The sequence below is a fragment of the Solanum tuberosum genome, unplaced genomic scaffold (genome assembly GCF_000226075.1).
Source record: "Solanum tuberosum cultivar DM 1-3 516 R44 unplaced genomic scaffold, SolTub_3.0 scf00026, whole genome shotgun sequence".
In the NCBI taxonomy this organism is placed as follows: Eukaryota; Viridiplantae; Streptophyta; class Magnoliopsida; order Solanales; family Solanaceae; genus Solanum; species Solanum tuberosum.
The window spans coordinates 209623-236766 of record NW_006238952.1 but is presented as its reverse complement, the minus strand read 5'-3'; the positions used below and the strand labels follow the sequence as shown (position 1 = coordinate 236766).

Here is a 27144-nt window from a genome sequence, read left to right as displayed (position 1 = left end):
TTTTGATCCTTCGATTGAGAGGAACCACACTTTGCAGGAATTTCAACATTTTTTGGCGGTGGGGTTTGAGTCAATATGTTGAATGTTGGAGCATGTACTTCATCCGTAGATGTTCCTTCAACTAATCGAGGACTCTTTCGAGGCGTTACAATCGTTTTCTTCGACATGATGATGATGAGAAATGGAACGGGAGGGACGGTTTTGAAGTTGGGGTAGTGAGAAAGATGGGAGGGACGATTGTGAATGTGGGGTAGTGGGGTGGTGAGAAAGATGGGAGGGACGATTACTGTAGTATTGGATAGGCGTGGGGGATGGGGGTGGGATTAATGTGAATGGGAGGTTTGGAATGTAACAGTAATCAAGGAACTCTAATCAATGTCAATCCCTAAATTTGTGTAACTGATAATTTATGTTTTAAAAAAGGAACTGCAATCAAATTAATTAACTATTAATAATTAATAATATAAAAATATAAAGAGATTAATCATTTATTAAATTAAATTTTAATTAATTTTTAAATAAAGTTAAATTTAATTGATATGTTATAACCCGTAAATAAACTGTTATAAGTAAGAATATTTTTAAAGTATGTTTAAAACCCGTAATATTATCTCTTAAATATGTATATGGTGTGATTTTTCCCCTTTTGGGTACGCACAGGGGGTGGCAAGGGGTTTTGAACTTGAGACCTCCAGCATGGAAGTCCCAAGCCCAAACCACTGGGTCACCCCAAAGGGTTATTGTAAAAACAGTTTTTAGCATTAATAAATATGCACATTTAGAAAGAGCGCTAAAGTTTTTATCGGCATTAGTTAATTGTTATTGTACTCAATATCGCTATAGGCTTTAAGAATATTTACAAAGAGTGTAATTGCATCTAAAAACATATTTTGCGATAATTAAGATATTATTATTAATTAACGGCCGCTAAAGTACAAAATTCCTAATTCTCTCCCGTGTCTAAGTGGACTTGGTTCTCACTGGTTTTGAATCGAAAAGCCCAATACATTTGTATATCATAAGGCCCAATTTCATAAGATCCGGCCCTTCTTTTTGTTGATTTCTCAAATCGCCTTATAATTCTCTTCCTCTTTCCCGGTCCAAAATCCAAAACCCTAAACCTCCCTCGCCACTGAACCTCGTCTGTGGACTTGCTCCTCTCCGGCGAACAACTCGTCGGCGTAACTCTCCCGAGGCGTTATCTAATCGTAAGTCTTTTTCTCTCTTTATTTGTCGTACCTCTGTGTATCACTATCACTTTCTCTCCAAAACATAAATTAACCTATATCTCTATTTTCGTACTGGGTTTTTCTGTTAGAATGCATATATATGTGAGCTTTAGCTACTTTTTCTGTGTTTCTTACTAATTAATATGCAAATCATTTTTTTTCTATATGATAATCGCTTCAGATGTCGGGTCGTGACTTTAGCTTTGAGTGTTCCTAAAATTAATGCTATGGACATGTCTGTTAATATAAACCTAAAATATTTACCTTAATGTTGTGAGTTTGCATTTCATTGAATGAAATTCATAAAATTCAAGTTGTTTTCCGTATCATTCTATTCAGAATTATGGTTTCAGTGTTGCCAATATTATTGTTTTCAGTTTTTACAATATCTTATGATTTCAAGCATTTGAGATCAACTTATTCAAGTCAATCCCCTAAATTGAGTTAAAGTTAGTGTTTGAGAAGTTTGATTGTCCATATATCTAATACTGCTTTTTTCTACTATTGCCCATTTCTCCTGGCAGAGATAGCTAACAATGGCAGAGGAGATGCCACAGCCTCTAAATTATATACCAGAAGTGATTTTAAAGAAGAGGAAGAACAATGAAGAATGGGCAATTAGAAGAAAACTCCAACTAGAGCAGAAAGTCAAGAAACTTAAATCTGATAATTTTGTTATCAAGAAGCCTGAGCAGTTCATTCGAGAGTACAGGGATAAGGTATGTGAATCTATGAATTGTATCTTTTGTTTAAATTGAATTTCAGTTCTTTCCCTTCGTCAACTGTAAGATTATTGCTTGCACACATCTCCTTTTGATTATTTTTTTATTAGTGACGCATTCAATTTATTTCATCAAGCAATCGTTCAATGTTTCCATTTTTTTCTATTGGCTTCAGCATTTTATTTTTGTTTTGAGTTTCTTTATCGGTTGTAGAATCTTTTATCAGGAATTTTGTGGTGCAGTGGCAGTGACAATTGTTAAGTTTTGATATATGTGTATGTAAGGTGTGATATTTACTCAGGTTCACTTATCCTTTAATTTGGTGTCCCTAAACTAAATGATCTCCAATTTTTCTTATAATCACTTGCAAGTAACCAGCATCCTTTGTCTTTCCTGAATATGAAAATCAATGTGGTCAAATCTTCTCACTAGCGTTCTCTAGGGGTCTGATGGTCATAATACACAATTAATGACGCTCCAAGAAAGAGACGAGACAGTATTTGTGCAATTTCTAGAAGAAAGATGGTAAAAGACCTTGTGAAGCAGTATGGACAAAAATGTATTAAGGAAAGATTCATTACATGTTAAAATTTAGGGGATCAGGACTGCACAACACTCTGGAACTACTTTTGCCTTATACTCACCTACAGTAATGATGATTATCTACCTTTTCTGAGCAATCACCTTGCAATAATCTGATTTATGAATTGTAGTGTATTGTTCGTTCAACATTCTTCTTATCTGAGTTGTTGTAAATATATTTAGGAGATGGACCTTGTCCAAATGAAACAAAGGGGAAAGAACAGATCCAGGCGAGCTTTTGTCACTTCTGATTCCAGTCTCCTTTTTGTCATACGCATTGGAGGGTGAGTTCCTGGTTTTATGATCATACTTTTACTTTTAGGCTAGGGTAACTTACTTTTGGGTCCTAATAATTGTATTTCACTTCAGGAAATCTGATATGCATCCAAGAACACGAAAGCTCTTGTACTCTTTGAGGCTGCGGAAAATCTTCAATGGTGTTTTTGTGAAGGCAGATGCAAGAATATTAGAAATCCTGCAAAAGGTGGAGCCTTTTGTCACATATGGGTAGGTTTAAGTAGCCTTTTCTGTTATTTTGCTGCATGACATTTGATGAACTCATTTTACTGGATATCCTTAAAGCACTCAACCTCAAATCAGTAACTATAGGCATTACGCTTACTGGAAAGCGGGTGATCTCACCTTTTTATCTTACTGGTTTCTTGGTTTTGGCTGAGTACTTTTCCCTGTCCCCATTGTATGTGTCTAGTCCTTAATACATGTGACAAGGTGTTTTACCTTCTCTCTCTTGGCTATGTCAGTCTTGTCAAGTTAAATGTGCTGTTAGACATCTAGTATAACTACAGCATGAAGGTGCTTTGGTGGCTGTGTTGGAATAACCGATGCTTACAACTGCATGACAGTTTGATGTCCTGCAGCATTAAATAAGTTTGGACAAGTTCCTCGCTTGACATTTCCGTATCTTTTTTTCTTAATGCGTAACTATAGTAGGCTGTATCCAAACAGCCACACTTAACTGAATGGCCATACCATGCTATTTCCACCTTCTGGGTTGGATCTGAAACTAAGCATACCCTAGCTATGGGGGTACTAACATTAAATGTAGGAAGTTGTTTGACTAAGGCAAAAATGAAATTTCCTAAATAGGAGAAAATTTGAATGACTCGTAACAGCAGGTCAATTCTATGTTTCAGTTGTACAAATGTCGCATGACTCTGCTTGTTTTAAGTTTAAAGCTATCTTTAACATGATATATTTTTCTTCCATTAATTTTGTTGTTTGCATGGCATATTAGCATCTAGTGTGCCTTTCACGCAAAATCTCTAGTAAACACCTCATTCTACAACATGGAAGCCCTAGTAATTGTCTAAGAATTAAGCAATATCTACGTGTTAGCATTTGCCCAATCAAGCATACAAATAGTTGTGCTATTTTCTCTTTGGAAGGAGACAATTGTTGCCCCTTTCTTCAATGTTCTATTGATTGGTGCTGACTTTCTTTGTCCCAGAAATTTAATTTTACATTCATATTAGAGCTGCTAATGGACCTTATTTTGAATATTTGTATTATCTCAATACTTTTTTTTCCTTTTGAAGAGTGCAGTTTTCTCCTCATGCCAAAATCTGTATTTGCTTCTTTGATAGTTAAATTGCTGTATGTCAAGAAAGAGGAAAATGAGAACCTTAATTAAGTCATGTATTCCTGTAGCATATTTTTTATCATATAACCATTTCAGTGTCAGCTATCCCTGAATATTCATCCATCTACGGTCCCACCAATTTGAAGACAATTACATTTGAAGAAGAAAATTTTTACCATCATACAACACCAGGAGGTTAATAATAATACTTACACCGGGATCACATAGGTCTGCTTTTACAGCTAATGGTCACCATCTACTTGGAAACCATGCCTGATATTGGCAGAACATCAAAATTGCTGTTATATATCCCTTCTTTAAGCAGGAATTTTAAGTTTTTAACCATGTAAAACAAAACGTTTTTAGCAGGTCTTTGCATTTCTTTTCTGTCCTTGTCCAAAAAAAATTCCCTGTATTCCTCTGCTGTCATTAACTATGGGCTGTGTAGAATATGTCTTAATGGTTCTGTTCATGCTTTTGAAGATATCCAAATCTCAAGAGCATCAAGGATCTGATTTACAAGAAAGGTGCTGGAAAAATTGACAATCAGAGAGTGCCTTTAACCAGCAACGAAGTTGTTGAACAGGTACCATGAATTTAATTCCTTTGTTTTCCCTTTGTACAAGTTGCTGAAGGCATCTATCATCTTAGTATATAGTTTGTGGGAGTTCCTGTGTAGTAACTATTTACTGTTTGCAGGCATTGGGTCAAAATGGTATTTTATGTTTAGAAGACGTAGTGACTGAGATCGCCAACATTGGTCCACATTTCAAAGAGGTCACTACTTTCCTGTGTCCCTTTGCTCTCACCAAGCCAGAAAAGGCATTGCAGGGTAAGAAAAAACGATTTTTGGATGGGGGCGATTCAGGCAATCGTGAGGATCACATCAATGAACTGGTCAGCAAGATGAATTAGCATATTCAAGTGGGTCTATTTGTTGGGTGTATTCATTGTTTGTGATAGTGTCATCTAAGTATGTAGCACTTGCAACTTTCTCGTATGATGCAGAAGAATTGTAGTTAAAACGATATTCATTTTTTTTACCGTCCATTGATCTCAGTAAGCCTCTTCGTGGGTTGTTTCTTATTTGTGTCTTGAAGCCAAATCCATTTAACCGTAGTCCGGCTTTTTTGTGTAGACCAATATTTTACTATGAAACTGTTGAAAGCTTCTGCACTAATCCTATCGTTGAGAAGACGAAATGAGAACAAATTGGAGTGAGATGGTAGTACTCAGGTCCATCTTTAGTACAAAATAAAACGATCCCAAGTTGATAAACAAGGCTAATAAAGAAACAGAGTTCTAATACTAACAACGAGGCATTTAGAGGTTTCATTTGGAAACGATGAATAATCAAGGATGATTGATATTTGCATTTGTGAAGCATATTATATGTACAAGAAAAGTAAAACCAATATCATACTTGTTAGATCTAATGGCGTGACTCTTACAAACCTGCCCTTTTTTGGTAGGGAAATTAAATTAATTAATCAATTTATGATCCATTTAGCTTTTTGGTTTGATCAATTGCTTGGGGCAAACAAAAAAGGAATGGAGGAAGGAGATGATTGGATAGCCCCTGATAAGCTTTACCACATCCTCTTCTGCTTCTTCATTGCTATCATTTTCACTCTTCTCGCGGAAAAAACTCGTTACCCTTTCATCCGCGGCCGGAGCATCTGGGTCGGATCCATTATTTCACTCGCTGCCGGCGCCGCTAAGGAGGTCGCCGACGAACTGGGTTATTTCAGGTCAGCAGGTGCATCTACCAAGGACGCTGTTGCCGACGTCTTTGGTAGTCTCATCGCTGCTCTCGCACTTTCTCTCTACAAATCATCCTTCATACGCCGGAGGCCCGATCAATCCGTTCAAGCTAAAGTACTCCAGATGGTTTAATCTGTTACTTGGAGTAAATCGATCATACAATTCGGTACTTCCCGACGCTCAATTTCCTTGTTTAATCTCTATCATCATTTAAATCTTTTCAATTTTTGAACTGGATAAATTGCCCTTTTTTCTTCTTTTTGAGGAAGAACTTAAAAGAGTAAATTAAAGGACTATAACAGAGAGACGTAATGGGAATTCTATTGCAAACAGAATAGAATTCATATGAAGTAGATAAAATAAATTAGTCCCAGAAATAGTGAATTGTTTTTGTTCTGGCTTCCATTATTGATTTTTCCTTCAAGTTTGAGATCATATTTTTATCTAATTGTCATTTCTATCCATGACTTTATTATATATATCACACTTGGTAGAATAGTTGTTGTTGCAGTTATTAGGACTTTGGATCTTGTTTTTGCTTGCTTTATTGTCCCAAGTTAAATAGTCAAATCTACCAACGAAAGCGGATTTTGGGCTTCCTTGTTACTGTCTTATTTTTATAGTACCTCTTTTTGAAGGTAGTTGAATTTGCTTTTCACATGGATTTAGCATTCAAGTGACAAAGCAAGTAAATTGTCCTTTTTTGCATTCAAGTGACATAACAGAAAACGGACAATTTACTTGCCATCTCTTGAGGTAAATGATCAATACTGAAACATGTTTATAAAAGAAAAAAAAATGTTGGTGGTGAAAATTTTAATAGTTAAATCAGTAGTGCACAGAGTTAACAATTTCGTGCCAAGGTTGAACTCAATATGGAGAGTTATATTCCAGTTATGCAGCGCTGTAACTGCAGAAAGGAAAACTTTTAATATGATAATAAGCTGGATTCCCCTGTGCCAATTTGGCAGTATATATATGCACAATACTTCTTTCATATTTTGTATCTGTTTCAGTGTAGTTTAGCTGGCTTCCTAATTATTCACAATGGCTGGAATTATCCTGAAGAGACGATGTAGGAGACTCTCAGTTGTACTTCATACCCATCCAAGATTTCAGACAAATGAATAAGAAAAAGAATATGCACTTCATTTGGCACTAGTTCTGTGAACTTAAACACGTTATACAGAAATCTCTTTTACAATCCAGTAAAAACTCACCAATTCTACACATCGCATAAGTTTTGTCAATAGTAGCTCACCAATGTTCATTCCTTTCTTTCCTCTCTCCTTCACTATATCTTGCTCTAATCTGTTCTTTGATAAGTTATATCTTGCTCAAAATCTGTACATTTGGAGAGAGTGGAAAGATTTTGCTTTATTCAACCCACCCTTGCCTTCCAGATGTTTTTACATTCATAGAACTGCACACCATCTACAAATATAGGCGATTATCATGGTTTGATGGTGTTACTGATGAATTACCTTCTGAAACTATGTTCCAGGGAAGGCTTTGGATGATTGTCTCCGTCTTCATCAGGCAGTTTGACAGCAGAGTAAACTCCTGCCCCAATGAGAGCTCCAAGAATTGGAGCAGTGAGGTAGATCCAGATGGCTTTATAGTTTCCTACTGCTACTGCTGGTCCGAGGGTTCTCACTGGATTCATTGAAGCCCCAGTTGTCTCCCTAAAACACAAGAAATACAAATTGTGAGAGACTGTTATTTTAGAGTCTTATTTTTTCACAGGCTACTAAAGGGATTCCCATGGAAGCTGTCATTATTTCATTATTATATATGTATTACTTCCTTAGTTGTTCATTCATCTTATGTCAGATCATTGTTTGGACGGAGTAATTATGTGTTGAAAAGATATTTTGAGAATTATTAGTTATAGAAAAAAATTGTGCTTCAAAAAGTTGTCAAAGTTAAAAGAAGAAAAAGTATCACATAAATGGAAAACGAGGTAGAAGTATTTTATTCAAGTAAGCTGCTACTATATGCATCTAAAGTAACTTCTAAAGCTTCCATTTAGCTGGACAAACAGACACTTTAACTAGTACATGGATCTTCATTTCAGGGGAACATTTCCATCAGCATGAAAAACACTCCAAGAAACAAATAGCTACTCAATCTTGATTGAAGATCTTTGTGCAAATAAAGAGTATGGTAGGAATGGATATAAATTTTTTCACCCTTAATCAGAAGTTTTAGGTCGAGCCATGAGATGAAAAACCATTCCCCTAAATAGGTCTTACACGACATGATTATGATTTTTAGGTAGTCGTAGCTCAGGAGACTATGGTTGAGCCCAAAAAAAGGATTGTTGTTACTTGTTGGATGAATACTCCAAGATGCAAAAATGAACACCATAGGACTACAGCTTAAACAGGGAAAGAGTTGCAGATAGTTACCCTGCTATTAGTATGTTGAGCATGACAGTGGCTCCTACAGCAATTCCCGCAAGCTCTCCTACCTATAGTTTGCCAAAAAAAAACAACTCTAGCTTACATATCCGATGTGAGTAAATTTCGGAAATGAATAAATAAACAAACCATTTTTGAATTGACAAGTAAGAACAGAGAAACCATCAGAAGAGTAAATGCTTACAGCTCTAGTGTCGGTGGCCACGGCAGTGACAACGAACATGAGATTGAAGCTGATGATGAATTCCAAAGCAAAAGCTTGAACATAACTACCAGAGGGAATAGTGACTCCACCACCCATTATTGGGTGCAAAACTACCTTCAATGTGAATGCAGCACAAAATGATGCTATAATTTGTGCTCCAATGTACACAGGAACCTGTGAAAAAAATTAACACACATGCAAAATAAACAATCCGTTAAGTGCTAACAAATGAGTCCTAAGTGGTACAGAGCGTGTATTCATACATGTTTCCAGGGGAAATGTTTGAGAGCAGCAAAACCAATAGTCACAGCAGGGTTGAGATGAGCTCCAGAGATGTGGCCAGTTGACAGAATCACAATCATTACAGCGAGGCCCGTCGAGGCTGCCAGTCCAAATAATGTTTCAGAGCCTTGTGTCTTCTGGTTCACTATGGCTGTGGCTGTCCCAGCAAATATTAGTATCAGAGTACCTATAAACTCTGCTCCCACCTGATACAAAACCAATCTTCATATCAGCTATACATTGCATTCGCCTATAATCAACACGTTCAACTGAACTCAACATTTTTGACAAAAAAATTGAGTAACGTAATTTAAATCCTGAATCATCGTCTCCGTTTGTACTTTTCTCACCTTTCTAGCTAATGAAACAGGAGGAGGAGGTAACATGCATGAAACAGCAGGCAAAGTTCCTTCTTCAGAGGCCCATGGTTCGACACTGAAGCATTTACAGCTCTTAAGAAAGGATTTTTTGCCATTCCCTCCGTTTCTCCTCTCATGCTTGATCAATCCACCAAAGAGAGGAACACCAGGCGTTCCCGGAGTTGCTGGTGTTGAAGGAGCTGACACACCTTCTTCAGGGTCCATCGTGTCTATTGATTTCTCAACAACTTGTTCCTATGAGATTAAAGTCGAAAAGAGGCCTATATCTCAAAGATTATCAAGTTAGACCGAGAAATAAGAGTTTGTAATTGAAGTCAGGGGCAGAATTACACAAATACTCTTACAATGTATTAATAGCTAGACAAAGTTGAGTTAACTCTACTTTGTCCTTGTGTAAACTGACAGTGAGCCTGGCCAGTGAATACTATTTATAGTTCTATTTTGCATCATTAACCATGAAGAATGTTTGACTTGGAGAAAAAGTTTGTGGATGGAATTGAAAGATTGAAAAGGAAAGTGGGATTTTTGGAAGTGGAAAGTGGGGCAAGAATCAAAATCCTTTGTATTTGGAAAATTTAAAAGAACAAAGCATTTGAACTCCAGACAGCAGTCATGTGTTTCCACTTGATCTTGTTATTGAACACAAGATCCAATTCACTATACAAATATAATCAGGGAGCTGACTATTTTTTTCCAGCAACAACGCAGACGTTTGGACATGAATTGGTTGATATTTAAAGATTGACATATATTTGAAAGTTAAATTTGTGTTTGGACACGCGGTGTTTAGTTATGGATGCTGCATCTTTGCTATTGAGTTCATGGTCTATTGAAAACAGTATCTCCGTCCGTAAGAATACACTAAAATGTTATTATTGTCATTGAAATAAAGTCTTTGCACACGCGGTGTTTAGTTATCCATGCTGCTATCTTTGCTTTCTTTTGATGAAAAAATAAACAGGAGCTAGGGGAAGAATCATGGTAGGTGAATTTCTTGGAAGTGGGCAAAAATCAATTTATAATCATCTTCCTTTAATAAAGTAAATCATCTTGATTAATGTTATCATGATTAATTGTTAGGAGAAAAGATGAATAAAATCTTAACACCAGGTCGACCATGCTTATTCTACTACCTTCCATTAGCCTTTCATTTACTCCCTCCGTCTCAGTTTATATGACTTACTTTCCTTTTTAGCCAGTCTAAAAAAAAAAGACATATTTCCGTGACGGAAAAAGCGGCATCGTTGACTCCAGAAGTAAATGAAGGGCCGTCGGCAAGCAGCACCGGCATCGACAGCGGTAGTACGATTCTATTCTATAACTTTAACTTTAACATGTCCATTTTACCCTTAGTGAAATGATTTATAGCCACACAAATTTCTATCATTTATTTTAGACGGAGAAAATACTTATAAAACATGTGGATGAGTCCATTTCTCCACTAACCTTCTAAATTAAAATCAAAACGTATAGATTCCTAGAACTAAAAGTTATTTGTCATGCAAAGAGAGTAGTAACTAGCTACAAGTCTTAATTAAAAGAGGTATTTAACAATTCAAAGTGCTTCATTATATAAGCTGGAAGATTCTGTAACAATTCACTTGACAATATTCCACTTTGACTTCTCTACATTTCATGACTTCTAAGGTACTGAAGTTACCAGTTCTAATAAAGAACGTTTCTCTTTTAATAATGGGTATTATATCAGCAGGAGTGGAGCAAGAATATTCCTTACGAGTTCAGTCGAATTCAGTAACTTTCATATTAATATATTAAATAAATACAAATTAGTAGAGTACATTAAATTAGTTTTACATATTTCAAATTTAGATTTCAGCCCTGTTTAAAGTCGATACTTAACTCTGGATGGTATTGAACAGTCTCCACTTCTTGAGCTAGCTTTTAGGATAGAGTTAGGTCGAATGTCTATTTTTTAAGATGTTATTAAAACCAGAGACACATCCGTTTATCATGTTCGACCGCTTGTTAAATTGCCTAAATTCTAGATGTCCAGTCATGTACGTACTGGGAGGAAGTCAACAATGGGAAGAAAGTTTAAACTTTTTATATAATTTTGAACGATCTTCATCTCTTAAGCTAATTTTTAAAGTTAAATTAAATTTAATGATATTTTATTTTCAAAGAAGTTAGAGGTTTCAAATTAAGCGATGACAACTTAAAGTTGAGTGGAATGATAAAAGGCATCCACTGATCCACAAACACATGGGGTTTCGTGCTAAATAAAATACACTGCTTTTAGTAAAAAGATTAACTGGAAATATATACTAAAAGTGCATATTGGCAAAGGAATCTTTTTTTTTATTAATAATGAAAATGTCAGAACTTTTCCCAATTAATCAACAACAACGTAGATTTACTGTGTAATACGGTTTGTCCTTTTCTTTTTATTTCTCGTGTTTTCTCTCCTTCACTTCTTTTTTCTTCTGATTTTGGTGGCTCTCAGTACTTCACCATTAAAGTGCAATAAAAAAGAATGTCCCAACCACCTTTTTTTCATTTAATTTCTAAACATAATCATAAAGCAAAAGAAGATCATAAGAAGAATCCATCGTGCACTTGATCTATGCTTTATGGCGTTTTTATTTGTTTATAATTAAACGGAATAAGTTCTAACCTCTATGTTGTGCTTAATTCATTAAGGCTTTAACAATAATTTGTAGGTGATCAATGGATTCATATATATATATATAAAAGAAAAATTATAATCGTGTTTCCTGAATCAGTTTGAGTATAACTCAACTAATTAATTTAATGAAGTACTTATTCTTTTAAACCAACACATATAACAAATAACTAATTTGTTCGGAATAACTTTGTTCATCAAGGGTTTGATAGATGACTAGAAATATTCTTTTTCTCTTATAACCCCAGTACTTGAGTTAGCTTGCACGCAACTCATCTTATTTGGGATACATGGTACATATCTTCTACCCACGCAAGTAATAAATAACTTTGTTCACAAAAAACTATTTAGAAAGATGACTAAAAATAGATAGAAAAATATTCTTATGTCATCCGTTTTGGGGTTGACAAGACTAGCTAGCTCACTTACACCCGACTAATTAATTTCACTGAATACCTATCATCTTAATTTCACAATAGGAAATAAGTTTGTTCATCAAAGTTTGAACATATGACTAGCTAGAAATAGAAATTTACAGCAATGGTGAAGAGACAGATGATAAAAGATAAAAAGGATAAGTGAAAGACATTGAAAAGAAATTGGAAGGGTGAGAATAGATATTTTTGTTTCATATAAATGTGTTATCTCTTAATCCTTGGCGTATTGTATTTCAAAATCAAAGGCAATAATAATGGCAACAATATAATAGAGCGGCAATAATTCATGCATTTCAATATTGGTGGGATCTCTTTGCCTTCCACTTTGGCTTTCTTATTAGTTATTTGTATACGTGAATAGTAAGTCAAACATACAAATTCTCTATAATCAAATATTTAGTGAAATTCGTTAAAAAAAAAATTGACAAGGTATATATGTATGGGTAATAGCTAGTTCATAAAAAAAACTTTAATTTGAGTATAACTTTAAACATGTATTTTTCCAATAATAAGAGAATTCAGAAAAATTACTTTACGCTATATAATTTTTCAACAATTTTTTTTTCTAATTTACATAAATCCTCTTTATTACATGTGGCTCCGGTGGCTCGAAACGGAAACATATTCCAGAAGAAGGAATTTTGTACTAAATATATAACAGCTTTAATTTGAGTATTAACTTTAAGTGGAAAACAATACATTAAAAATTAAACGTTAATAATGCAGGAATCTTTGGTAATGACAATGATTAAGTACACTATAATATGTTTGTCTTTAGTCTTTCTTAATTATTCTCCTTCTTTATCTTTATTTTATCACTATTTCTTCTCTTTTTTTTCCTACAATTTTGGTGGTTCTCATTTCTCATTGCATCCACCATTTAAAGAGTGACAACTCCAATTAAAAAAAAAACATTGGCATAATTAATTTCCAGACATAATCATTAAACAAAAGAATATGAAAAGAATTGACTTGTCATATATTAACATAGCAATATAATAGTGGATCAATTTTATTTTTTTTATAAAAATAAAAATGAGAAGGAGTATGTCGTTTTCTTAATAAAAATAATACTAATTAATTTTTCTTCCGTTTCGTTAGGTAAAAGAAAAGCATATATATATATCCAAATTCAGAAGCTTTAATTATTCCTTTATTGCCACTATCATATAGCTAATGCCTAAAGATGTGCATAATCGTATAGGCTAGTAATAGAAACTTACGATATGGAGAAGATAAATACAAACAAAAAAATAATTACATGAGACTGAATAAGTTAGGTCGACTATATAAATTTTTACTTTTATTTAAATTTATTGTATATTTTCATCATATTAGATATCATGAGAGTAAAAATTTATATTGATTGTCAGCTTATCATAACCCTCCTTTTTTTAATGTAAGTAAGTTCGCACGGACGAAGTCTGGTGAAATGAAATGACGTTGAAAAGACTTATTACTGATTGAGGAATAAAACTCAAAGGTAAAGAACAAATGCTCGCATGCTTGATGAGATATGAATGGTTCTTATAGCTCTATGTTTCATTATTTTTTTTAGAATAACAAGGTAAAGAATTAAGATATAATATAAAATGTGAAACAAAACAAATTTCTATATTAAGAGAAGTGTCATTTCAAATGCACAGGTCCTTCTAATTTATACTCCCTCCGTTTCAAAAAGATTGATCTGGTTTGACTTGGCACGAAGTTTAAAAAATTAAAGAAGACTTTTGAATCTTGTGGTCCTAAATTAAAGTTATGTCAAATGTACAAAATTGCCCTTAATCTTGTGGTCTTAAACATGCCACGTGGAAAACAAAAGTAAAATGTTACCAAAAAAGGAAAGAGGTCATTTTTTTGAAACTGACTAAAAAGAAAAGGAGATCATTATTTGTGAAACGGAGGGAGTAGTTATTGTCTGGTATAGAATTTTAGGTATATAGAGTATAGACCTGCTTTTTTTTCACATGGAAAACAGCAAGAATACTTATCTTACATTAATGGATTAGAGTGGCAATAATTCTCTTCAATAATATTTCTTTCACTCAATGGAGTTTTGAAGTTTTGATTGGAGTTAGAAACGTAGTTAGAATTTGAAATTTATCATTTTGCATAATTATCTCAAGTTAATCTAAAAAGATAACTCACAATCAAACATTTAAAGATATTTAAATAAATTTTTGAATACTAATTTGTTCATTTAAACAAAGGTTGTTAAATTCACGTGAACTTATATACGTACTAAATCCGTCTTTGGAATTCACAATTAAATATTACTTCCACTTTTAACAACTTAAACAGTTGATGATTCTTTTATTCTTCTTTTTGGAGTGAATAATAAAATGAGCATCAATTCTAGCTACAAAGTTGAATAAAATTAGCAGCTTGTAGGACTATAGTAGTATATGCTATTTTACGCTACGTACCTAATATCGGTCCAAAACGTTAGGCTCAAGCTTGTCTTGTTACACCTTTATTCATTTCTTCATCTACTTGGAGTATTATTTTTTTTAAAAATAATTTATCTAGTGTTCGATATTTGTATTGAGGCTCAATTAAATTCGGATTCGTGCAGGTAAAACGCTCCTAACAAAGGCGCCTACATACCGAAGAAAACTTGAATTCAAAAACTCTGATTATACTTACCAATCCACCCTAATCCTGATCCACAGATTTAGAAGTTATTCTCCATCATCATTATGAAAAGGACAAACACTAAACTGCAAAGGTAGGCACCAAAACTCAAACTGGGCTAGTCCACATAGTAATGCCAATCACACTAACCAACAATTAAAAGCCCATCATTTTCCTTGGCTGCAATATTAAAAGGCCCAATATTTCTTCAACTCCAAAAGAACATTTCCAATTTCCAATCAATGCCTAGGAAATGGGAAATGGAATAGAAATAGGAAAAATTATCTAAATATACAGCTCATTTTACTATATATTTTAAAATTTCCCATCATTTAAAAAAATTACAAAAATTCCTACTTTCTCATATTTTGGGATACATCACTTTACGCGATGTATCAAAACATTGAGTAATGTATCCAAAATTGAGATGCGATGTATCAAAATGTTGGAATGTATCTGAAACCAGTACACGATGTATCATATCATTTTGAGATGTATCCGGATTCCACCAAATTTAAGAGTTTTTTTGTAATTTTGAAAAGAGTAGAGATATGATGTAATTAGTTCTTAACACTATGTGTATTGTGTAAATTTCCTTAGAAATAACAACAGGTAGCCCAATTCATGTAGCTTAGAATATATTCAATTTTTTATATTTCGCTTGCTTGATATATTTCACTTGCGAATATACAAACAGGGTAAGTATATACAAATTTTGTATTTATACATTTAGAAATTTCTTAGAATTTCATTTGTATATTTCTTTGCTAATATACAAACATGATAATTTATTATTTTTCATAAATCGTATACAAATAGTTACAGTAAGCATATACAAATTCTAGATTTATATAATCAATAAGTGAATTATATAAATTCTGAATTTATACAATTAAGAACCGAATTATACAAATTTACAGTAAGCATATACAAATTCTAGATTTATACAATCAAGAAGTGAATTATACAAATTCTGAATTTATACAATTATGAACCGAATTATACAAATTCTGAATTTATTACATAATGATATACTTTTGAGATGTTTGTCATTTTGCGCAATTTTCACTAAAATCTACGCACTCTATTTTATACTAGATGGGCAAAGGCCCGTGCTAACATATTTAAATTTGATATATGTTTTCTCGTTGGATAGTAGTAATAATAATATATTTAAAGCAGTTGATACTTTGATTGAATGTCTCTACTCTCTATAAACATGGGTAAAATATGATAATATCATTTACATGTCTGGAGTAGATAAGTTCTTGGGTACTTTTAAATAATATACTAATATTAATATTGATCTTTGTAATTTTTCCATCATACAATAAAATCAAGCAAGCATGGATTCATATTGAAGGATAAATAGACAATAGTATGAGTATTTTTATCACAGTAAACACATATGAAGTCTGATAAATAAAACATTATAGATATATGAACAACATATCATAGTACTCCAACCCTATCCTTCAACCAGAACATATCATAGTACTCCAACCCTATCCTTCAACCAGAACATATCATAGTACTCCAACCCTATCCTTCAACCAGAACATATCATAGTACTCCAACCCTATCCTTCAACCAGAACATATCATAGTACTCCAACCCTATCCTTCAACCAGAACATATCATAGTACTCCAACCCTATCCTTCAACCAGAACATATCATAGTACTCCAACCCTATCCTTCAACCAGAACATTGTGCAGGGTACAAAAGAGCAAAATCATACCATGGTGGTCATAAGGTTCATTCGTCACACATCAATGACCAGAACACATTTTCCATTTCAAATTTGTTGAAGTAATTGAAAGATGAACTATATTTTGAATACTATTATTTAATTCATGATAATTATAGTATATTATTTGCATCATTAGTACACAAAAGTAGAGAAATTTTTTTGAGCCTGCCCTCAGTCTTTTGCTATCTCAAATAGGGCTAGCCTTCTATTGTTTTTCTTCTTTCCATAGTTCAAACCCTTGTAGCAAAATATACACACCTCTTCCTGTGTACACATGTACAACATAATTTTCTTTAAATAGAAACATTGTATATGCAAGTGTATACATAAAAGCAGTTGTATATTTGTGTAGATACAATAGTATAGGTAAAGGCACTTGTATGTTTGTAATGATAAATACAATTGTAATATCCTAACCTTGTATGATAATAAAAGAAGATCCTCATGTCACAAGCACTCTCCCTAGGGATACATTGTTATGTCAATTGAGCTAAAAGATCAAAATTTTCAGAAAGATCATATCTCTTCATACATACAATATTCTCCTTTTCTTTTGTATAGGATGTTTTTTCCTTCCCTAAGAAAGCCTTTGTCTTTCTGATGTTCTAATAGCTAATATCTCAACTTGATATATAAAGAACCATCACAAATTCGCAAGACAATCGAACACCACGAGAAAATAGAACTTCTCCCTCAATAGAGTTGGAGAAACATAAAACCACAACTAAAAAGTATGAACAACTTTTTTGGAAAAAAAAACTATCATAGCTAACACACCCAAATGGGTGTTTCCTCAGGATATCGCATTAGTGGTAAGTAAGAAGAACTTGTCCATTCAAAATAAACAAAATAATCAGAAAAGTCATATGATCTAGGGCTTCTTGAAAAGTAGATCACCAACTTTTTTAGCGACTGGAGACTATTTTTATACAATACCAACGATACATTGACAACTTTGCAATTAAAGGATAAGATTAGAATGAGAAATCAAGCTTGAATGGACGTTGCAATAGCATTATTACACTACATAGGGGCTTACTATGGTAGAAACATTTTTTCTTAAATCATAATTTTAGGTTGCTGAATGAAAGATCCAAAGAACTGAAGTTGGGTGAGAAGGTGATCATATTTGTGTAATTGGTCACAACTAATAAACTTTTTTGGATGAAGTTGATCTACTAAAAAATATAATGAAACATACCTCAAACTAAAAAGAAATTTAACAGTGACATCCATTAATTAGTTGTCTCCTCTTACGTATGGTTGGCTCTTCCTGATCTAGCAGTCATGGGCTAACTCAACCATAGAAAGAGGGGTTCGACATGCCCATAAATGTATTCTTGATTTTGATCTCTAGTTATCTATGTTTTCATATTGTCTATTTCACCCGAAAAATTGATAAACAGAAAGTGACAATGAAGATAAACTTACCTTGATCGATGAAGGTACATCTGATGCATGTTAAGGAGCCATAATAGCCGATTGTGGTTCCATTTATAAGAAGAGATGCTGCACCAGAAGAAAATTTCTTACCTTTTGAGAAATTCAAGCCCCATGCTAAGGAAATTCCCAACATTTTTCCCCTTAGAAGGACTCGTCGGAGGCTTCTTAGTCGATGTAAAAATTCCTCTATTCTCCATAAACGCAGGAGGCGAATTCGGCCTTCCAGGAGACAAAGCCCATTTAGAAGTTTTACTGTGAAGTGAAGTAGTAGCCCTTTGCATTGGATTCTTGAATTTCAATCCTAATTTTAAAGACTCTGGCTTCACAACACCAAAATCTGAACTCCATCTTCGCAATTTTGATAATGAATCTTGCATATACTTCGATGGTACTTCAATACCAGACTTTCGTAAACTTAATGTTGGTGCCATATATGATGGTGCTCCAATATTTCTCCCAAAAACAGGGGAATCAAAACTTTCGTACAATACTTAAGATAAATTGATAATTTTTTCATGTTCAATGCAACGTAGAGTATTACTTAGTTGTGCAAAATTTTCTGATTGTAGAGGTCATATGGTGGTTGCAATCCTTGCTCCATTCTTGAAAAGTATTACCGATCAATTTTTACTGTAAAATTTTAATTAACATCAAAGTGAAGAACGATTTTCATTTCATAATTCGAAACAACCGCACTACGATGAAGCATCAAATGTAAATTGATATAAATAACTGCTAAGATCAACTAAACTCATGTGAAGTTGCCTCAAACAACTTAACAAGAAGTGGCATATTAACTTACATGTAAATCTGGAACTCTGAAGCAGCATATGATCGCCCCCGCTACGATGCCACACCTAATTTTCCTATCTGTTGAGTGTCGGATATAAAAGTTGTCTCTGAGAAACATGAACAACATATATGACACTATAAAGCTGTAACTTGTAAGCGTGTGAAATGGATTGGTTATATAGTTACTAAAGTAAGGTAAGATTTTTATTTAATATAGTAGACATCAGTACAGTAAAGTCATTTGCTTAACACAACTACAATTTTTTAGCAAGAAAATAAAAATTAGCTTAAAACAAACAATACAAACTCAATTCAACTATTACCAATACATAAATAAAATGCTCAAAAAATAATATAACAAAGTAATTGATATTCATTTGTCTTGTTACATTTCTTGCCCTATAAACTTTCTTAAACATATGACATATGTTTCCAAGGTTTTTGATTATAATAACATTGTTACGTGCAAGGTAATATAGGACTATAGAAGAAAGTCTAGTACATATAAGAATTTATTATATTATAAGAGAGCAAAACTTATTAAAGAGTTCTTAAATATTTGAATTATCAGTGATCCTCTCTTCTTTTAAGACTTGGAACGAAAAATTCAGTTTGAGAATAGAAATATTTTTTCAACAGTTATTTTACCGAATTTCAGGTTTTAGTTCTTATATCCAAATGGACATTGAAATTCATACAACAAAGGAAAAAATCTCATAGAAACAAAACGGCACTATCTCATCAATCATAACAACACTATATAGAGTATTTGAAATAGTAGTCTTTCATCAATTCTTAACTATCATAATAAATTGAGACATCAAATCTAAATAGATGCAAATATCTACTAAAATCAGAATTTCAGGTAATCTAACAGAAAGTGGCATCTTGACTTATCAGCACGGTTATTAAAACAGATCAACAGATCTCTCTCGTAGTCTTATTTCATTTATATGTTGTTACTCTCTTGGATACCATTATGACATCCTATTCATAATTTTGAAACAATGATTTCTAATTTTTCAGCTCTCATGTCACATGTGGTCATTCAACTCATAAGGTGATAGCGCAGAAGGATCATGACTTGGCAGTTGAATTAGCAGCATGTTTTCAGATGTAGTTGGAATCTCAATTTAGTGTTGTCTCTGACTTAGATTAGCTTTGATACCTTTGGATCACAATAATATTGTGTCTAGATAATAATGTCTATTGATTTATTATTAGTTCTTTTGAAAACAAAACAAAAGAGGCAAATATAGAAAGGGAGTGAGTTCATCTACTGTAACACTCGATCTTTATTAAAAATTCATACATAGCCATAACTATAAGACACATTTATATATTATAAACACAAAAATTGAAGAAAACTACCTTGGTTCTTTAGTGGTATGAGTGCAAGATAGATCAGAGTGCCAAAGGAGGAGGGTATTTACAGTTAAGACTCAAACATCTCCAAAAAAGTCACCTCCACATTGCCTACGGTGTAGTGAACAATAATTATTTCAGCAGAAGTCGTATGTCCTCACCGGTACAAGCAGAACATAGTGCTTCACCTAAAAGTTTTTCGGATATCTTGATCACTCTTAAGCTGAGAAAGGCAAAAGAAATATTATACGTTAATTTCTTCACTCATGTCTAGGTCGCTGGATCATTTTTCTCTGAACATATCCAAGATATAGTAAAAAACTACTCGAAAACAAACAATTGATTAATCAAGTAGTCTATTAGATTGGAAGGTGAAATAAGAGGTCCTCAAGTGTAGGCATAAGAAGAAGTTTCACTATATTTTCGTTCTGAAAGTAATAATTTTCAGTCAATAATTTACTTTCTATTAAATCCTACTACCTTAATTAGTCCAAAAACTTTCAAGGTTGCTTATAAGTTTATGAGAAACATGTTCCACATAGTAGCAGAATTGTTACCCTGGTAACTAACATGAGCCAAGATTTAAAGGTATGTCAAAATCAAGAAATAATTTAGAAGGAAAACTACTGCAGGGCAATAAGTAAACAAACAAAAACCTTAAACATTATGAGAAATAGAACTCCAAACGACAGTTAAAAATTAAAATTAAAATACTAAGTGAATTCCCAAAACTTGTATCTAGATCGAAAATTAATAATTTCTACTCTTGAAAAATCGAACCAATAAGGTTGCCCTTTATACCACCAAGTGATGCAGTGTTCGAACACCAAAAAGAGAGAATTATATCATAAAAATGTGAGAAGAAAATGCAAACACTCACATGTAGAAATTTTAAATAGCTATTTCACATTCTCGCATCTTCCATATGTATACAATATTCAAGAAATATCAAATACTCCCTCCGTCCACAATTGTTTGTCAGGGTAAGGTCATGCACACCCCTCAAGGAAAATTTAATACAAGGTGTAATTTTACTAATATAACCCTACTATACCAAGAATATCAAAAGTCCACCTAACTTTTCAATTGAACTACACTATCATTAAGGGCAGAATTGGAAAAAAGTGACTAATTATTTCTTGATTGTTTAAATTAACAATTAATTTTGGACATCTATTTTTAGTATACCTGCCAAACAATTGTGGACGGAGGGAGTATTAAGAATTCATAGAAATGACATGCAAATAATCACTATAAACTTTTTCAAATAAAAAATGTACCTTTTAGACTAAATTATCAATATACAAAAAGGCACGAATCTCTCAGTACTTTCAATTGTCTTTAATATAGCAGACCCATAAAATACAGAAAATAGTTCGAGAAGAAAATAAAAAATCTAACCATCACAATAATAAAAAGACATGGAGCCTTGAAGCAACGCCGAAGAAGACCGATTTGGAGCACAGAGAAAGCATTACTTTGAGAGAAAGAAAGATGTAGAAAGTAGTACAGTAACAATAAATGAAAATAGATTGTAGGAAATAAATGAAAATAGATTGTAGGAAATTGCTAGTACAAATACTATTTCCTTGGGTACAACAATATGATGCAGTGTTCATCCTTTAGAAGTGCCACTTCTAAATAAGGGTAACATGTCTTTAGTAAAAAAATGGTTTTGAAATGGGTTAAAGATTTAACCGAAATAAACTTGAGGGTTGAAGTGTTAAAATGAAAAAAATGCAAACCCCTTTAGTCTTGTCCTTCTACACGTGGCATCCATACGCTACTCCATCTGAGTGTGTACTGGGTACTGCAGTCTGCAGAGACCCTCTTCTTTTTACCTTAGGTTTTTCCTTTTTCCACTCATAAAATTGGAACCCGATCGAAATTCCAAACTCCGTCGGCGTCGCCTGCATTTTGTTGTTAGAGCTCAGAAATCTCTCAATCAAGTTCATCGTTCCTTTTCGTAGAGGTATCAGAACGCAGAAAATGATCTATTTTTTCTCCAATTTGTTGTTATAATTTCGATTTTTATCTCTTTTTTTGTGCTGAAACTTGTTATTTTTGTTGTCTACAAGCTTTTTTATGCCTTTGTTGTCCTTAGTTCTGTGGGTTTACGGTTAGGGTTTTGCAGTATTAGCGATTGGTTTTATGAATTTAGGCTTAATCAGAGCTGCGATGATTCTCGGCTGTTCTCACCCACCCCCAAAAAAAAATTTAAGTTTGTTTTCAAAAAATATTTTTAACTTCAAAATTTCAATTTTTCACCCCTATCCTCGACCCCACCTCTAAAAAAAAATTAAGTTTGTTTTTAAAAAATATTTTCAATTTCAACAATTATTTTCTACTCTAGTAAAATAAAAGAATTTTTTCAAAAACATTTTTCATTCATAAATCAAACACTAAAAATCTTTTTCGGAAAATATTTTCTACTCATCAACCAAACATGGGAAAATAAGTCAAAAATCAACTTGTTTTCCAAGAAAACATTTTCCTTCATACCAAACACACCCTTAGTTTCAGCTTCTTGTGTTGGGCTACATTGATCACTAAATAAAATTGTTGATTTATACTTTAAAATAGGTTTGACTACTGTTAGGAATTTCAAATTAGAGTAATAAAAAATAGTGTACTTAAATTGTTCAGAGATAGTTCATTTAGGAAATTGGTTCCAACCGACATAGACTCTCAGAATCTACTTATTGCACTAATATTTTAGAACTAACCACCATATAAAAATAATTTAGAGCCAATTTTTAATGCCTTTGCACACCTAAGGAAACAAGGGTCTCTCGGAAACAGCCTCTCTAATTCCATGAGGTAGGTTTAAGGTCTACGTACACTCTATCCTCCTCTTGTTGTTTTGCCTCTATCTTATTATCTTGCTCTTGTTTCTGTTTGGAGCTATTGCCTCTTTTTAACTGTTTTTTTTAGCCAAGGGTCTCTTGAAAACAACTCCTCTACCTTCTCAAAGGTACAGATAAGGTCACGTGGTCCCTGGGCAGCTCACTATAAGTTGAGGGCTAAGTGGTCTTTTCTGGTTTTAATCCAACTTAAGTGAGGTCGTTTTGCCTAAGCCAAGGGTCACTATATAAGTCTTTTTAACTCTAAAACTCACCCAACTAAGTCATATATTCCAAAACCCAAATCATTTCCCCAAAGTTCATCCTCTCAAAATATTCTCTCTCTAGAACCTTGACGAAAGGGATTCACTAGAGCGTCTCTCTTTAAAATAGTTTTATTTAATATGTAACTAACTTTATGCATCTTACATTTGCTTTGAGAACTAGTAAGGTGTCACTAGATCCTTGATTGACAAAGTTCACAAGCTAAAGAGCTCCTTTTTTGGATATTCATCAGGTAATAGAAAGTTCCACTAGTTTCTAAAGTATAACTAAGGTGTACTTGGTGCAGAATCACGGAAGATGCAACGCCTTGCACGTGAGCATGTACAGAAGGTCCTGCTGGAGCAGGAAATGTTAAGCTTAGAGCTGGAGAGCAAGAAGAAGAAGCTTGATTCTTGGGGCAGAGAACTGAATGAACGTGAAGCCTTAACTGAGCGAGAAAAGCAAAAGCTTGATGAGGAGAAGAAACAGGTATCAAATTCCAGCATGAGTTATAAATATTTCTCTCTTATCATGATAAAGCCGCAGTGGCTTACATTATTTTGGCGCTCCATTGTGCCTATATTATGTGGGTAGAATGTATCTTTCAAGCTTCTGGTCCCCTAAAGCTAACTCTTTCGAACTATAATGTGTTGAACTTTATTTTGTTGATTCAGAATGATGTGAGAAATTCAGCACTTCAAATGGCCTCTGTGGAACAAAGAAAAGCTGATGTGAGTGTCTTGAGACTGGTTGAAGAACAAAAGGTGTCATTCATAATCATGTTTCTCCCCCCCTGCTCCTCTCTCTGTCTTTGCGTGTGTGTATTTATTTTTTGAGCAAGGATATTTCTGCATATGGTTCTTGCAAAAGCTGCAAGTTGGGGTTTCTGCCATTGTTGTTAGCACAAAGTTAACAGAGCTTTACTTATGTTGATGTTAAATATCCAGAGGGAGAAGGAGGAGGCCTTGAAAAAGATTCTTGAGCTAGAGAGGGACATTGATGCGAAGCAAAAACTGGAAATGGAAATAGCAGAACTTAAAGGAAAACTAGAGGTTATGAAGCACCTTGGAGGCAATGACGATGCAGCTGTACAGAATAAGATTAAAGAGATGAATGAGGAGCTGAAAGATAAAATGGAGGAGATGGATGTATGGAGTCTCTAAACCAGACTCTCCTGTTGAAAGAGCGCCAAAGTAATGACGAGTTGCAAGATGCACGGCGCACATTGAAAGAGGTATGATATCCGGTATCAGTAAGATTTTCAATTACTTAATGTAGTCAAAACCTTGTTGAATCCATACAAGCATTTGATGGTGATGTAGTTAAACTTTCAACAATGGGAAGAAAGTTTAAACTTTTTATATAATTTTGAACGATCTTCATCTCTTAAGCTAGTTTTTAACGTTAAATCAGATTCGATAACATTTTATTTTCAAAGAAGTTAGAGGTCCAACTTAAGTTGAGTGGAATGATAAAAGGCATCCTCTAATCCACAAACACATGGGGTTTCGTGCTAAATAAAATATACTACTGCTTTTAGTGAAAAGATTAACTGGAAATATATACTAAAAGTGCATATTGTCAAAGGAATCTTTTTATTTATTAATAATGAAAATGTCAAAACTTTTCCCAATTAATCAACAACAACGTAGACTTACTGTGTATTACGGTTTGTCCTTTTCTTTTTATTTCTCGTGTCTTCTCCTTCACTTCTTTTTTCTTCTGATTTTGGTGGCTCTCAGTACTTCACCATTAAAGTGCAATAAAAAAGAATGTCCCAACCACCTTTTTTTCATTTAATTTCTAAACATAATCATAAAGCAAAAGAAGATCATAAGAAGAATCTATTATTTGTTAAATCAATGATTTTAGCATGCACTAGATCAATGCTTTATGGCGTTTTTATTTGTTTATAATTAAAAGGAATAAGTTCTAACTTCTATGTTGTGCTTAATTCATTAGGTTATAACAACTTTAATTTGTAGGGGGGTGGATTCATATATATATATATATAAAAAAATTATAATCGGGATTTCTGAATCAGTTCGAGTGTAACTCAACTAATTAATTTATTGAAGTACCTATTCTTTTAAACCAACATATATAACAAATAACTAATTTGTTCACCAATAGGCTTGGACAATTGAAAATAAACTACTTTTTTTATTACCGTAGTGTTTGAATCAATTTGTTTTCATCTCACGACCAATTAATTTCATGGAGTAAATGAAATCTTTGACCAATACAAATTCAGAATAACTTTGTTCGATGACTAGAAATTGAGATAGCTTGCACACATTCGTCTAATTAATTTTGGGATCCCTATTATCTTCTACCCACGCAAGTAATAAATAACTTTGTTCACAAAAACTATTTAGAAAGATGACTAAAAATAGAAAGAAAAAAATTCTTATGTCATCCGTCCTGGGATTGACAAGACTAGCTAGCTCACTTACACCCGACTAATTAATTTCACTGAATACTTATCATCTTTCGCAATAGGAAATAAGTTTGTTCATCAAAGTTTGAACTGACTAGCTAGAAATAGAAATTAACAGCAATGGTGAAGAGACGGATGATAAAAGATAAAAGGATAAGTGAAAGACATTGAAAATAAATTGGAAGGGTACTGAGAATAGATATTTTTGTTTCATATAAATGTGTGGAGTACCTCTTAATCCTTGGCGTATTGTATTTCAAAATCAAAGGCAATAATAATGGCAACAATATAATAGAGCGGCAATAATCCATGCATTTCAATATTGGTAGTATCTCTTTTCCTTCCACTTTGGCTTTCTTATTTGTATACGTGAATAGTAAGTCAAACAAACAAATTCTCTATAATCAAATATTTAGTGAAATTTATTTTATTTTTTAAAATTGACAAGGTATATATGTATGGGTAATAGCTAGTTCATAAAAAAAAAACTTTGGTGAGTAGCATATCTTGCGTATATATTTAGATTAGTTGGACTTCAATGCGAATTACGAATATAGATGGAAAGGCAAAAAAAGAAGAAGGTAATAGCTAGTTCTTCCAAATATTTCCTCTAGCTCAATATTTCAAGGCTTTTAAAAGTATTGATGTTAATTTGTTTGACGTTTCAAATTTTCTGATCATAGCGGAAAGCAGTAACCAAGTTGAAAATTTTAATTTAAGAATTTATTTTATCACACATAAATTTAAACATGTATTTTTCTAATATTAAGAGAATTCAGAAAATTTACTTCTATAAAACTATAATTTTTCAGCAATATTTTTCTTCTAATTTACATAAATCCCCTTTATTACATGTGGCTCCGGCATTGGCTCGAATCGGAAAACATATTCCAGAAGAAGGAATTTTGTACTAAATATATAACAACTTTTTATTTGGGGAAAAAGGATAAATATGCCCCGAACTATCGTAAATGGTATGTTAATACCCTTTGTTATACTTTAAGGTTGTATATACCCTTATCGTCAATATTTTGGGTTGTGTATACCCTTGCGACTAACGGTTGAACACGTGGCTTCATTTCAACGACTAACCCGATTTATTTATTTATTTTTGTCCAAAATTTAAAAAAAAATCGCCCCATTTCTATTTTAAACCCACTTGAAACCTTTTTTGAAAATCAATGGAAGTTTTGGCTGGATTTGGGTACCCCTTATTAATATGTGGTGTTCATACATATGAAAGATCAATACTTTATAAATCAAATCTTAAAAAAAATTAAAGAGGAAGACAGAGAAATGACAAAAAATTACATTAAAATTGCAGCAATCCTCATTGAAGATTG

At 33.2% G+C, this 27144-nt stretch overlaps 4 protein-coding genes and 1 long non-coding RNA gene across 6 annotated transcripts; 3 read left to right on the top strand and 2 right to left on the bottom strand.

Moving 5' to 3' along the window:
• Positions 1 to 1068: 1068 nt before the first annotated feature.
• LOC102600208 (60S ribosomal protein L7-1) lies at positions 1069 to 5232 on the top strand. The gene is made up of 6 exons (XM_006341302.2): positions 1069 to 1208; positions 1754 to 1948; positions 2717 to 2817; positions 2903 to 3040; positions 4617 to 4719; positions 4833 to 5232. The coding sequence occupies exons 2-6, from the start codon at positions 1766 to 1768 to the stop codon at positions 5046 to 5048; spliced, it is 741 nt and encodes a 246-aa protein (XP_006341364.1). The 5' UTR covers positions 1069 to 1208; positions 1754 to 1765; the 3' UTR covers positions 5049 to 5232.
• A 335-nt stretch (positions 5233 to 5567) lies between these two features.
• On the top strand, positions 5568 to 7781 carry LOC102599546 (uncharacterized). Of its 2 annotated transcripts, none has more exons than XM_006341300.2 (2): positions 5568 to 6063; positions 7402 to 7781. In XM_006341300.2, the coding sequence occupies exon 1, from the start codon at positions 5631 to 5633 to the stop codon at positions 6027 to 6029; it is 399 nt and encodes a 132-aa protein (XP_006341362.2). In that variant the 5' UTR covers positions 5568 to 5630; the 3' UTR covers positions 6030 to 6063; positions 7402 to 7781. The 2 variants fall into 2 exon arrangements, with proteins under 2 accessions (XP_006341362.2, XP_015161647.1); XM_015306161.1 differs by lacking the exon at positions 7402 to 7781 and adding an exon at positions 6919 to 6994.
• Positions 7319 to 9911, bottom strand: LOC102599870 (aquaporin NIP6-1). Its single transcript, XM_006341301.2, has 5 exons — positions 9158 to 9911; positions 8789 to 9013; positions 8505 to 8699; positions 8309 to 8370; positions 7319 to 7582 (listed from the first exon to the last, which is right to left on the bottom strand). Exons 1-5 carry the CDS (start codon positions 9389 to 9391, stop codon positions 7378 to 7380), a joined length of 921 nt encoding a protein of 306 aa, XP_006341363.1. The 5' UTR covers positions 9392 to 9911; the 3' UTR covers positions 7319 to 7377.
• An 8555-nt stretch (positions 9912 to 18466) lies between these two features.
• On the bottom strand, positions 18467 to 21703 carry LOC107059555 (uncharacterized). Its single transcript, XR_001472721.1, has 3 exons — positions 21656 to 21703; positions 20261 to 20477; positions 18467 to 18967 (listed from the first exon to the last, which is right to left on the bottom strand). It is a non-coding gene; the product is annotated as an uncharacterized lncRNA (long non-coding RNA).
• Positions 21704 to 22073: 370 nt separating this feature from the next.
• LOC102599221 (factor of DNA methylation 1-like) lies at positions 22074 to 24722 on the top strand. Its single transcript, XM_006341299.2, has 4 exons — positions 22074 to 22226; positions 23669 to 23850; positions 24036 to 24125; positions 24309 to 24722. Exons 2-4 carry the CDS (start codon positions 23680 to 23682, stop codon positions 24522 to 24524), a joined length of 477 nt encoding a protein of 158 aa, XP_006341361.1. The 5' UTR covers positions 22074 to 22226; positions 23669 to 23679; the 3' UTR covers positions 24525 to 24722.
• The last annotated feature ends 2422 nt before the right edge of the window (positions 24723 to 27144 follow it).